The sequence below is a fragment of the Alligator sinensis genome, unplaced genomic scaffold, assembly GCF_000455745.1.
Source record: "Alligator sinensis unplaced genomic scaffold, ASM45574v1 scaffold5_1, whole genome shotgun sequence".
NCBI lineage: Eukaryota > Metazoa > Chordata > Crocodylia > Alligatoridae > Alligator > Alligator sinensis.
This window is the reverse complement of record NW_005842213.1, coordinates 1,489,830-1,503,546: the sequence shown is the minus strand read 5'-3', so window position 1 is coordinate 1,503,546 and position 13,717 is coordinate 1,489,830. Positions and strand designations below refer to the sequence as shown.

At 44.7% G+C, this 13,717-nt stretch overlaps 1 protein-coding gene across 6 annotated transcripts in view; it reads left to right on the top strand.

Annotated features, from left to right (window-relative positions):
• Positions 1 to 13,717, top strand: part of MOB2 (MOB kinase activator 2) — a 252,972-nt gene that overhangs the window by 191,922 nt on the left and 47,333 nt on the right. The window contains exon 1 of one of the 6 annotated variants that reach the window (XM_006026882.3): positions 7,793 to 7,998. The exons of the other annotated variants lie outside the window; for them this stretch is intronic. Within the exon in view, the coding sequence (XP_006026944.1) occupies positions 7,889 to 7,998 (110 nt within the window). The 5' untranslated portion in view covers positions 7,793 to 7,888. Of the gene's footprint in view, positions 1 to 7,792; positions 7,999 to 13,717 lie in introns of those variants that run through there. 6 annotated transcript variants of the gene reach the window in all.

Here is a 13,717-nt window from a genome sequence, read left to right as displayed (position 1 = left end):
TGCTGCTAATTCTATAGTGGCCCCAGAGCTCTTGGGATGCATTCAGAGGTAATTGGAAAGGTTACTTGGCTAGGTAGTAGCACAAGCACATTAAAATCAAACAAAAGGGGCGATTAGCTAGCAGAATTGAAGCATTACATGTCAGGCAGGGACGTGCAATAGTCTATGATTTAATTTAAAACAGAACTTTACGGCCTGACATCACAAGGCCTTATTTCTCGTATCTAAAATCTGAGTTGCACTTCATTCAAAATGGGCTCTGTGTTTTGTTTCTTACTTGCATTGTTCACTTAAATGAGTGGTTCTGACTTGGTCTTTTCTGAGCCTCTTGATACTATTATACTTCTGGCTGTTTTACACTTAACTCTTATGGAATCCTGAAAGAGGCAACTAAATAGTTTAATTGAGCTATGCTTGCTTATAAAATGGTTACAACTAAACATAAAGCATTATTCATAATATTTCAAAATATCACAGTTTGGACTTCATAAGTGAGCATTGTGAATGGGGTGAGGTCTGAGTTTAGACGTTATCCACCATAAAGCAGCTTTCTCTCTGTGCTGGTGGTAGTTCAGATAAGCATAACAACTTGCCATCAATATATCACATATGCATGTTTTATATGTAGATGGCAGGAAATATGTCCTTCCCACTGTTTATCCTATGTTCTCACTTTCCCATATATCATCATTCATCAGTAGTGTTGACTTGATTATTTACTCTTTTATGTAGTGATGTGTAATTCTTTTACTTGGATATCTGTAATACTGCTGCATAACGAAGTACACTTTTGTGCCTGCAAGCACCCATGTTTTTAATGGGGAGAATTCTCTAACTTATTCTAATGTGTTGTTCCCTCCCCACTCCACCCCCTAGAGGAAAAAAAAAACCCCTCTGCTTTCTACCACTTTCTGGAGTTGAGGGTCATATAGGAACCATTTTGTCCGCTATGGTAAAAGCACCTATCATAGTTTCATAGTTTCATAGTTTCAGGGTCGGAAGGGACCTAATAGATCTTCTAGCCCGCCCCCCCGCCAGGGCGGGAGAACAACCCAAAAACACAAACAAAACCACTCCCCCTAAAAACAAAAACGGGACTCAAATGAGTCCAGCCAGGTAAGTATCCAGCCTCTTCTTAAAGATCCCCAGGGTAGGGGCCAGCACCACCTCCCTTGGAAGTTGGTTCCAGCTCCTAGCCGCCCTGACTGTGAAGTAGTTTTTTCGGATGTCCAATCTGTACCTCCTCTCCATCAACTTGTGCCCATTATTCCTTGTTATGCCAGCAGGGGCTAGGGGAAACAGCGTCTCCCCCAAACCCTTCTGGTTCCCCCTAGTGAGTTTATAGACGGTCACCAGGTCCCCCCTCAGCCTTCTCTTGTGGAGGCTGAATAGGTTCAAGTCCCGCAGTCTCTCACTGTAGGGTCTGCCCTGTTGTCCCCGGATCATGCGGGTGGCCCTCCTCTGGACCCTCTCCATGTTGTCCACATCCCTCCTGAAATGGGGCGCACAGAACTGGACACAATACTCCAGCTGCGGCCTGACCAGCGTCGCATAGAGGGGGAGGATCACCTCCCTGGCTCTACTCGAGATGCACCTGTGGATGCACGACAAGGTCCGGTTAGCCCTGCCAACCATGACCTCGCATTGTCGGCCCATGTTCATCTTGGAGTCAATAATGACACCAAGATCCCTTTCCGCCTCCGTGCTCTCAAGTAGGGAGCTCCCCATCTTATAAGTGTGCTGCTGGTTCCTTCTACCCAAGTGCAGCACCCTGCACTTGTCCGTATTGAAACGCATCCTGTTCCTGTCTGCCCACCCCTGTAACCTATCCAGATCCTTCTGCAATCTCTCTCTCCCTGCTAGCGTGCTCACCTCCCCCCAAATTTTGGTGTCATCAGCGAATTTAAACAGGTTGCTCTCCACCCCAACATCAAGATCGCTGATGAAGACATTGAACAGCGCAGGGCCCAGGACCGAGCCCTGAGGGACTCCACTACCCACCTCCCCCCAAGTCGAATATGATCCATCCACTATCGTACTTACCCAAATCCAAAGCAACTTTGACCTTAAGGTGAGCCTCCCCCCCCCCCCCCCCCCCCAACAATTATATCCTATACATGGAAGGCTGTAAATGTATAATTGTTGGGGTGGGGGTGTCTTAAATTAGTCCCCCCACTGCTGTGGAGGGGAAAGCAGACCTCTGCCTGCCTTTTGTCAGTCTTTGCCTTCCCTCTCCTCTCCCCGCCCAGCCACTTGCTGCTTCTTCCCTGCCCCCCCAGCCACTTACCCTGTGCCACTTACCCCATCCATTTGTCTCTGAACATGTGATTCAAATATCTTGTTTTAAAACACTTAAAATCCAAAGTTATGACTTCCACAGCACCTGACTTGGCCATGTTTTGCATGTTTTAAGTTACTAAATCTGATGCCATACACCATAAAAATATACATGCTGGGGCTGTGTTTCCTAAGATAACTTTTTGCTTGCATTTATAATTAGAACCCATGAAGTAGCATTTTTTTTAAAGAGACTATATTGGGTTTTACACTAGACTGTACCAGCCACCCAAAAAGGTATGTCTTGTCAGGTTTTATTCTGTCCAGTTGGCAAATGAAGGAGAGAAAAAAAAAAGGGAGGATTGTTTCATAGGGTGGTAAAAAAAAAAAATGCATGGAAAGTGGAAGTGGTGTGTACTGTGTACAGCAGTGGATCATTTAGTATATCAAGGGTGTAAAAGAATAGTCTGAAAACGTCATGTCATAAGTTTCTTCACTGTCACTACTTTTTTCCTCGAGACAAATGACAGCCTCTAAAGGCCGTCCTCTGTGTAGGGGTGTTTCATAGATTCATAGATGTTAGGGTCGGAAGGGACCTCTATAGATCGAGTCCGACCCCCTGCATAAGCAGGAAATAGTGCTGGGTCTAGATGACTCCAGCTAGATACTCATCTAACCTCCTCTTGAAGACTCCCAGGGTAGGGGAGAGCACCACCTCCCTTGGGAGCCCGTTCCAGACCTTGGCCACTCGAACTGTGAAGAAGTTCTTCCTAATGTCCAATCTAAATCTGCTCTCTGCTAGCTTGTGGCCATTATTTCTTGTAACCCCCGGGGGCGCCTTGGTGAATAAATACTCACCAATTCCCTTCTGTGCCCCCGTGATGAACTTATAGGCAGCCACAAGGTCGCCTCTCAACCTTCTCTTGCGGAGGCTGAAAAGGTCCAGTTTCTCTAGTCTCTCCTCGTAGGGCTTGGTCTGTAGGCCCTTAACCATACGAGTGGCCCTTCTCTGGACCCTCTCCAGGTTATCTGCTTCCCTCTTGAATTGCGGCGCCCAGAATTGCACGCAGTACTCCAACTGCGGTCTGACCAGCGCCCGATAGAGGGGAAGTATCACCTCCTTGGACCTATTCGTCATGCATCTGCTGATGCACGATAAAGTGCCATTGGCTTTTTTGATGGCTTCGTCACACTGCCGACTCATGTTCATCTTGGAGTCCACTAGGACTCCAAGATCCCTTTCTGCTTCCGTGCCACCCAGCAGGTCATTCCCTAGGCTGTAGGTGTGCTGGACATTTTTCCTCCCTAGGTGCAGCACTTTGCATTTCTCCTTGTTGAACTGCATTCTGTTGTTTTCTGCCCACTTGTCCAACCTGTCCAGGTCTGCTTGCAGCTGTTCCCTGCCCTCCGGAATGTCCACATCTCCCCATAGTTTTGTGTCATCTGCAAACTTGGACAGAGTACACTTCACTCCCTCGTCCAAGTCGCTGATGAAGACATTAAAGAGTATCGGTCCAAGGACCGAACCCTGTGGGACCCCACTTCCCCCACCCTTCCAGGTCGAAACCGACCCATCCACCACGGCTCTCTGGGTGCGGCCCTCCAGCCAATTCGCCACCCACCGGACTGTGTAGTCATCCAAGTCACAGCCTCTTAACTTGTTCACCAGTATGGGGTGGGATACCGTATCGAAGGCCTTCCTGAAGTCTAAGTATACGACATCCACCCCTCCTCCTGTGTCCAGGCGTTTCGTAACCTGGTCATAAAAAGAAACTAGATTGGTCAGGCACGATCTGCCTGCCACGAACCCGTGCTGGTTTCCCCTTAGCATAATTTGTCCTGCCGGGCTCTCACAAATGTGAGCCTTGATAATTTTTTCAAAGACTTTGCCAAGGATGGAGGTGAGACTGACTGGCCTATAGTTGCCCGGGTCCTCCTTCCTCCCCTTTTAGAAAACGGGGACCACGTTGGCCCTTTTCCAGTCCTCCGGGACTTGGCCCGTGCGCCACGAGCTTTCAAATATTCCCGCCAGTGGCTCTGCAATGATGTCGGCCAGTGCCTTCAGCACCCTCGGATGGAGCTCATCCAGGCCTGCCGACTTAAAGGCATCCAGTTCTTCCAAATGACTCTGCACCATCTCAGGGTCTACACATGGAAGTCTGGCGTCTTGCTGCTGCCTCTCTACAACCCCAGTGAGAGACTTGTCGTGCCCCTCGCTTAGGAACACTGAGGCAAAGAACTCGTTGAGGAGTTCAGCCTTGTCCCCTCTGTCCGTCACCAATTGTTTCTGCCCATTTAGCAGGGGTCCTATTCCTCCCTGGGCCTTCCTTTTACTCCCAATATATCTAAAAAACAATTTCTTGTTGTCTTTTACTTGGGTTGCCATCCTCAGCTCCATGTCAGCTTTGGCCCGTCTAACTGCCTCCCTACAAGCACGAGCAGAGGAGGTATATTCATCTTTGGTGATCTCTCCCTGTTTCCACTTTTTATGTGATCCCCTTTTGTCCCTTAGGCTGCCCTGGATTTCTCTGGTCAGCCAGGGAAGCCTCCTGGCCCCTTTTCCCCCTTGAGGGCTTCCATCTCTGCATCATAAATATTCTAGCATTCTTGGTAAAACTATTGTATTATCATAGCACTTTATTTTGGTTTGATCCATGGACTCCCCTTTAATTTACCTTGGAAACAGCAGCTGTCTCCTCACTGCTTATTGTTAGTGCAATAAAAAGATTTTTGTCAAATGCTAGTTTTAAACCAGGTTTTAAGAGGCCTGAATGGTTTCTGTATGGACTTTGTTTGTGAATAAAAAGCATATGGGTCTGTTGCAGGTAACCTGCCTCATTCTACTTGTACTCTTGTTGTTGGCTTAGTGACACGTCTGTGGATGCTTGCAGACGTGGGTGCAGGGGGAACAGCACTCCACTTTCAGCTTGGTACGCCAAGCACATCCCATGCCTGGAAGAGCAGTTGCATCAGTTTAACCCAGCTCACCCAGCATCAGTATAGCTCACAAGCTTCCATGAGGCTTTTTGGCTTTTTTATATAGTAGCTGATTCAGCTATTCTATAAAAATGCCAAAAGGCCCCGCTGAAACATGCAATCTATACAGACACTGGGAGGGGGATCAAACTAATGTGATTCCTTTTCTGGTAAAGCGCTGGTTTTGTGGGGGAAGGGAGGGGGGCTTCCCACATCTGTCAGCGCCCTGTGTTAGTTATGGAGAAGATTGGGTGGTATGAGGCTATTCCAAGAGAGGCCTGGTTTGTCCTTAAGATGCAGGGTTGCAATTTGGCTCTTCTCATCTCTTGCCTGGCTCCTGGGAGAAGTGGGGAAGTTATTTAACATCTCAGATGGATCCCCTGAAAAACAGGGACAACACTGTCTTCCTCTATATTATTTCTCAACCTCAGAAGGATGCTGCAACCAACTTGATTGGCATTTGCAAATCTGACTTCTGTGGATAGAAGGTATTTCATAGAACAGTTATTTTGCACCTTTTTGGGTGTTTGGATGATGAAAGTAGCAGGCTCCCCACAGGTGTTCTCGTGCACCTATATGGCGGTGACCCCTTAGGTCAGAGCTTTCCAAACTTTTCATGTTGGTGACACACTTTTTAGACATGCATCATTTCGCGACACAGTAATTCAGTTCCGGGGGAGGGGCCAAGGGAAGCAGACACGAGTAAGGGAGCTCTGCGGTGCCCTTCCACAAAATTTTCTGCATTTCGCGTGACACACCTACACACTGCCACCGACACACTGTGTCGCGGCACACAGTTTGGAAAGCTCTGCCTTAGGTTGCTGAATATACACCATTAACAGCCGCTCCTGTCCCTTCTGACTTTGTTTTAAAGCAAGTGATCTGCAGGCGATGGTCACGTGGATAGCATTATCAGGACTTGGTTTAGTTAAAGAAGGATACATGCAGGAATGTATCCTTACCAGAGTAAACCAGTTTCTGTTTCTGGAAAGCTTGGCATTTGCTAACTTGTTTCAGCCTGCTCCTTTTGAATGAATGGAGTTGCTGAATGAGATGCTGTGTGAAGTGGAAAAAACACTGGTGGCAGGTTACCCTCTTACTTCCAGTCTTTGGGAGGGTTTGGGGTTTGTTTGTTTTTTGAAGTAATTGTTCTTGTCAGAATCTGAATGATGATGTAGGGTTTTAGATCCATGCGACTCATTTTAGCTCCTCATTTTGTATTATGACTTGACTATCTTTCCATCAGGTAAATCACTGCCTTGCCAGGTTGCAGGTATGCATCTGATCTGGCATCTGTAGCTATACATTAAATGGATGTGCGTGTGCCCAAGGTAAGGGATCAGATATGCAGCATACACCTAAAAATGTATTAATGGATGTCTGAAATGGAACGGAGTGTTAGTTGGACCAGTGAATATTGTAAATGTGAGGGAGAGACCACTTTTTTCTTATTTTTCCCCTCCTTCTATCTACACTTCTACAGGATTCCTTCATTAGTTAAGGATCTGGATTCTTTCAACCATGTTTTTACAATGGAAAATCATACGTCCGATGTGGAACCAATATAATTCACTTATGTAACTTTGCAGAGCCGTGGCTCGCGTATGCCATGCAGGTCTCTGGAGAGAAACGCGCAACCTTGCTGACAATAGGTCTTAATTATTCCCATTTCTAACAAGTTTCCAGCATGGTTATTTTATTAGCTTGTGCACAAGCTGCAGACAACAGTGTGTTTGTTCCCTGTCTAGAGACCCTCTGATCCTAGATTGCCTTGTTTGCGTATTGGCTGCCTTTACAGTGTTGAACTGACTTGACTTTGATATCAAAATGCCTAAATGGCAACCGGGGCAATTGTGCCTTTGCTATGGAGGCTTTCAGGATGACCACAGCTACTCCACATGCATTTGAACTTGCTTGTTCCATGTCTTGTAAAATGAAAAGTATTTTATTATTTCACAGATGTGGTTTTTAATTCTTTTGTTTCCTGTGTTTGGATTCATCTCTTCATGTAATATTTCTCCCTCCATTATTTCTGCACTTAGTTCTAATTTGTCATTGAAAAGCTTTGCAAGAGGACTTGCTGAAATGAGGTTATTAGACATGGGGTTTGCTGTCTATTCCAACCCACCCATGGCCACAGCTAAGGCTGAGAATAGAAGTAGCAAGGTACGAAGCTGCATATGAAAGTGCTGCTTGTTTTCCTCTGTAGGGGTTAGTGCAGTATCATTCCCAACACAACATGCTAAGAGCTTGGCTGAAAGAGACTTACTTTTCCCCCACACTACTACTCCTGTCTTAGTGCACGGCCGGCGCCAGTTTGAAAAGGGCAATTCAGACGCTCCCTTATTGGCCCTGGCTCCTCAGACTTGGCTCTGGCTCAGAGTATGTAAAAAGGAGCAGCTGTTTGTCTCTCCAGCTGAGGGTTTGTGTGTGGGTTTTTTTTCCACTCTTACTGTTTGCCTATTGGTGGAGGAAAATAGGGAGGGAGGACTGGATGAAGTAAGCTGTGTACACTCACTGAATGTGGTTGGACTCGTTTTCAGAGGGGAGAAGCAAGCTGGAACAGTGGAAGAGAGTCTGTGCTGGCCGTTCCCCCAACTTTTTTCCCTTCCCGTCCCCATTTTCTCTCTGTACAATGGTTGGTGATCATTGTAACCTTTCCGGAGAAAGGCCCGTACTGTCCCAGAGTCCCAAAACTGGATTAAGCTGCAAAATGGTTCTGCAGGCGGTGGGCAAAGTTCTCAGGTAAAAAACAAGTTTGTCAATGTTTTAAGAAGTAAAAGGGAGAGGTGGTACAGCATGCACAGGTAAAAGGGCATGTACTCTGTTTTGCTGGTGTAAGCAAGTAGGTAAGTAATGGGGGAACTCTTCAAAGTGGAGGTTTATCGTAAGCAGGCAGGGGACGACTTGGTCCTAAGGTGGCAGCTGCCCCAGTGACTTAATTTTACCCAATACTTTTTATCCAGTGAAGTCAAGTTTTGATTTGCTTCTGTATCTAACTAGCATACATACTGTATAAAGATGGAATTTCTGATATTAATAACTTCTCTTAAACTTTTGTGTCGCGCTTACACATACTTAAGTACAGTACAATACTTGTTGTAGCCATCCAGAAAGATCACACACCAGCTGCAGATGCTTCCTCAGCCTGATGAAGGGTATTTATCCTGAAAGCTTGCAAAGAAGAATTGTTCCAACTATTTGAGTTGGTCTAATACAAGATATCAGATTTACCCAAAGAACCTTGTATGCTTATTTGTTCATGCTCCTGCTTGGAGCTCTAAAAGCCCTACATTTCAGTGGTAGCTGTTCTTTGTTTTTTTTTTCCCCCACCAGTAATGTTAACTGAGCAAGGCATCTGACTCCAAACCTGAAAAGGTTTCATGTGTATTTTGTACACAAAGTGTGTGCCTCTGTGTGTGGGGGGGAAGGGGGAGAAAAAAGAGAGGCAAACAAATCTTTGGCAAGGAAGCAAGTAAACCTAGTGTGTTGACAAGGGACAGTTCTTGTCTGTTCTGAGTCAAGGGGGGAGATTGCAACACAAGTCTTTTACCCTCCAGTATTGGTAAACAGCTATAGTTTCTCATTTTGGTTGAATGAATTGAGATATTCTGCGAAGTAGCATGGAATTGGTGCACTGCTGCAAAGAGGGGCTTTGTGAGTTGCGTAACTCTTTATTTAGCAAACCCCATTCTGTGGCTGTTTTCCACCATTGATGACTAACTTTTCTATTGACTAAACATTTTTGGCATGATCTCTTCTCTTTCTTTCTTTATGCATCGGTTGTTTTGCTCTGCCATCTCTGTAATTAGACTAGAGACATGGATTTCTGAACACTATACTAGTACCTTGACCACTAACTAAACTGAAGGGAGAAACTGAACTGATATGTGCCTTGACTTCGACTAGTGATGTTTACCTGCACTTAAATTAAATGGATTGTTTTAAGTTTATTTTAAAGAACCACTGTATTGCCACTTTTTGTAGGTTCTTTGTCATTGACGGAGGATACATTTTTAAGGAATATAAGATTCCTTTCCTGCCTTTCTGACGACTTTTAAACTTTCACAACTGTTTCACATTGCTTCTTTGTTTGCAAGCTCTTCCATAATTCAGTCTAGTGCTATCCAGCAAGTTGTATCATAAAATACTTTGGCCAGAGGCTGGCTATTCATGTTGTGAACCTTTTGAAGTTTTGGTAGCATTATGTTGGCATCCTGCCTGAGATGTAGATAGATCTGTCTCTCTCTAGAAAAGCATTGCCAAAATCCTTAATTTGAGGTCTGTAACAGTTGATTTTAAAGCATAGGTGACTTCCCCAGGCTTGTGAGTGACCTGTTTATTTGTTTGAATAGTTTTGAAAAGTTGTAATATGTACTAAATCTGAAAAAATAATTCCCTCCCTCCCCCACCATCAGCGTGCATATTGCATTTCCATATAACTTGCATTTCAGAGCTATTAATTTCTTCTGAAGCTACTCATGTTCAAATTACTCAAAGGCATATTCCAAAACCTCTAGTATGAAATAAGGAAAAAGTTGTTATACTTTAAGTAACGTTTTGGACTTCAGTATTGTAAAAGTAATAGATTAACTTTTCTGTGTCTGGCTTGCTTTTGGGCAGGTGTTGCTGATAGGTGAATTAGTATTTTGTGTTGTCATGAACAAGTACTAGCCCTTTCTCTTGGAGTCAAATGCTTCAAGTCGATGGCCACTGTGGCTTCATCTAGTCTCTTCATTCTGGTCCATCAACTTTTATGTCCAATAAAATAAAAATATCAAATTACAATACTGTCCTGTCATGAGGTAGCACTGGAGAGCAGCCTAAGTCAATGTAAGTCTCTCTACGCATACGCCACCATTACTACTGTTTTTATTGAGTTGCATGGGTTGAGAAGTAAGCCTCAATTTTTATGATGTCAGTGCAGGCTGACACAGGGCTCTTCTCCTAGCAAGTCCATTGTACTTTTGTATAACTCTGAAATGTTATGATTAACTCTTTCCTTTTGAACCTTCAACTTTGGCATGTATTTTGTTAGCTGGTTCTATAGGTTTAAGTCCTGTGGGGTAATAGGTGTCAGGTAATGTGTCTCATTCGGAAGAGAACAGTGCGGCAAGATCAATACACATTTTAAAAATTGTATTGAAAGGAGACAAATTGGGGAGGGAAGGAAAAGTCTGATATAGGGTAGAGGGAAGGAGGAAGAAAATACAGGGAAAGGAGTGAGAGGGAAGGTGATAGCAAGGCATTCAAGAAAGGGAGAAAAGGAACTAGGAGGTGACTGGGGAGTATGTAAATCAAGATGTCATATAGCAAAGAAAGGAGAGTTGGGAAATGAAATCAGAAAGACAAAAGAAGCTATAACAAAAGGGGTGGATATGTCTTCAGTCCACTTGTAGTTATTTTTATTAAACCTATGATTGTGTTTAATAATTTCTCTAACTTCCAGGGGATTAAAGTATGGATAACTTGTGGGCAGTGCCTTTACCTTTGATGCTCAGCAAAGCTTGTGAGCTTTCTGTAGTATCTAGTAGTCTGGGTTTACTATCCTTTTTCCAAGAACTCTGAAATACCGTTAGAACATCATCTCTTGGTGTAGCTAAAAAGAAGCTTCATTACTCCTTAGCAGATTCTTTGTTAAGATTCCCCTACAACAGAATAGGCTGTCCAATACAAACGTCTTTTTGAATTATGTTCATTTCAAAATCTTCCCTTACTGTAATTAACTCTGTACAGTTATTCATTTAGTAGCTGAAAGAAAACAAATGCAATTATTTTTGTTCCTTTTGTTTGTTACTGGATGGTTGTGTTGGAGGTGGGTCAGGCAGGGAAGGATAAGATTAATAAGGCAGATGCTCTTTAACAGTGTTTTTTTGCTACATTTTACCCATTTCACATCGTTCCTCAGATTTTAGTAAAACAGAAAAAGCAGCAGTGCATTACTAGACTTTTTCAGGGAAGCCTGCTTTTTATTTCTACTAAATAATCAAACGATCGAGGGAGGAAAGCTAAGCTTTCCCTGTGTTTGTTTTGTTGTCATTAGTAATTGAGCTGGGCCACTTGAGGTCTTGATCCTTTCCCGAAGTTGTACATTAAAAAAGGATTGCAGGATACAGTTTTCACTACCTGCGTGAGCGTCGTCTTCATGTGATTGGACAACCAAGTGTGATTCAAAACCAGAGTTAGCAGTGGGAGTTGCCTGTGATGTGTCTGCCTTTCCTTTTGTCAGTTCTGACCTTGTGCAGACAATATTTGGAAATTTACTTACTTGATCATGTGTCATCTCCAGTGCATTTCCTTTTTAAGTCTTTGGTTGTTAGTAACCACAACACTCACCAGGCGGTTTACCAGTTGAACCAGGGGGCGGGTGGATGACCAACCCGCCTTGCGGACAGGCCGGGGATGAAAGGGACACTGACTCAGTTGGAAGATAGTAAAATTGAACTTAACGTTTACTTACAGTAAGATTCCAACAGTGGTTACACAACAAAACGACAGTGGTGAAGCAGTAGTTAAAGATGATAGGTAGGAGATAGCAATTGCTTTTTCCGATGTACGTGCGGATGGAGAGCTCACTATTCAGTGAAATAATAGCCAGGGTGTGACTATTCGTATGCGTATGACTATTCGTATGACTATTCGTCCATGGGGACACGGATTCCTGGACAGGGTGATCAGTCCTATCTGAGGGCTTGTGTGGAACCCGGGACCCGGTGCTTTAGCGCGCTGTCCCTTTTATAAACTCTTCAACCAATCAGAGGAGGCTGCTGATTTACTGTTAAGAGAGTGTGTCTGCTGGCCAGGCAGGCACGCTTCTCCTGCAGCTCCTGATTTGTTAAGGCTGTCTGATCACGAGCTGGTCGGCCTCATGATCATGAGCTCTTCACACGCTGAACATGACCTGCTCTCGTGTTCTACTTTGGTCTGGCATGTGGGCTGAGCGTTTGGTCACCTTTTCTACTCAGACATGCCCCCTTGACCAAATGCCAGAACAAATGCCTTCAAGTTCTACTTCTCCTTCATCTACATTAGACAGTTGGGTGTATACGAAGGTCGACAGCGTCATTACTCTACGTTTAACCGTGTTCAAAATACAACAACCAATACAAACACACAGTAAAATGCCTAATAAGGGTATTAACAGGGTTAACAGCGGAGCGATTATACGCATGGCTAGTGAAGAAAAGTCCCAACCAAATCCTGAAAAGAGGTCTGCAAGCCAGCCTTTACTGATACTAGCTATGGCGTTAGCGCCTTTAGCCGCTTTTCGAATTAACTCGAGTTGGGACATTAAAGGAACTGTAACATTCGGGATAGATATGCAGCAATATTCGGTGGATAAGTTTAAATACTTGCATACTCCTCCATTATGCACTAACATGGCATCTAAAGCAAGCCTATTTTGTAGGGTCATTCGTGATGTTTCTTGTAATTGTCTATTCATTAAGGTTAAGGCTTCGTTAGTGGCATTGAATCCTACTTCTACCTCTTCAGCTAGGCGGACAACGGCTTCACGGGCTTTCATTATTCCCACCCACCATACGAACAGGCCTTCTACTTGCCATTCGATTCATTTTGCCACCCGCTCACCTTAAGTCATTTTTGACCAGACGGTTGTAGTGTGCCTCTGTCTAGAATCAGAATGCCGAACCCATGGGGTATACGGGTTGGATGTATTGGCGGCGACAGGTGGACACAGTTCTACGCTCGCTATAAAATAAGCGCCGTTGAAATCAGCGGGTAAAGCTGTATATAGTAGCCCGTCATCACACGCCCACATAAGACCACGGGGTGCGTTAGTTGGCAAATTATGTCGTCTACACCACAGTGCTTGTACCCTGGGTGTGCAGTAAGGATGGGACAAATTACGGCTTTCAAAATATCGTACTTCCGCTTGTCTAAGGGGGAAAAATGCACTTAACAGTGGGTGATTACCATGAAATTCTGTCAAATTTACTCCTTTGTTAGGATCCCATCCCCCTTTCCGCATCGGGGTACTATTGAGAAACAAGAACCACGAAGGTGAGTATTGCCGTGCTGACCATGGCAAGGTTTGGACCCGATCGTCATCTGTGCCCCACTTTCGCGCCCCCCATGGAATGCGATGACAGTCAATTGGTTCTACTTTATGGCTCCCTAGTCCCCAACTCCTACAGTTTAAGCTTGTGATATTTTTCTTTGTTACAGGACCTGATGGCCAGTAGTACACCGCCATTTTTTTCGCTTCTGTGTGTATGGTTGGGAAAAGACACGACCTGACAACCCGGGCAAGGTATGGGGCCATTGGTTCTACAGATAAAGGTCTTACACAATGGCCCTTGTACCTCGCGGAACCATCGGGTGATGTCAAGGGGAATGACATACGTAGTTAACACATTCCCGTCAATTGCACTTGGTTTTGGTATACAGGCCGTCATGCCCTCTGGATGGGGCCCAGTTGCGTTGGCCCAGATTTCTATTAGCC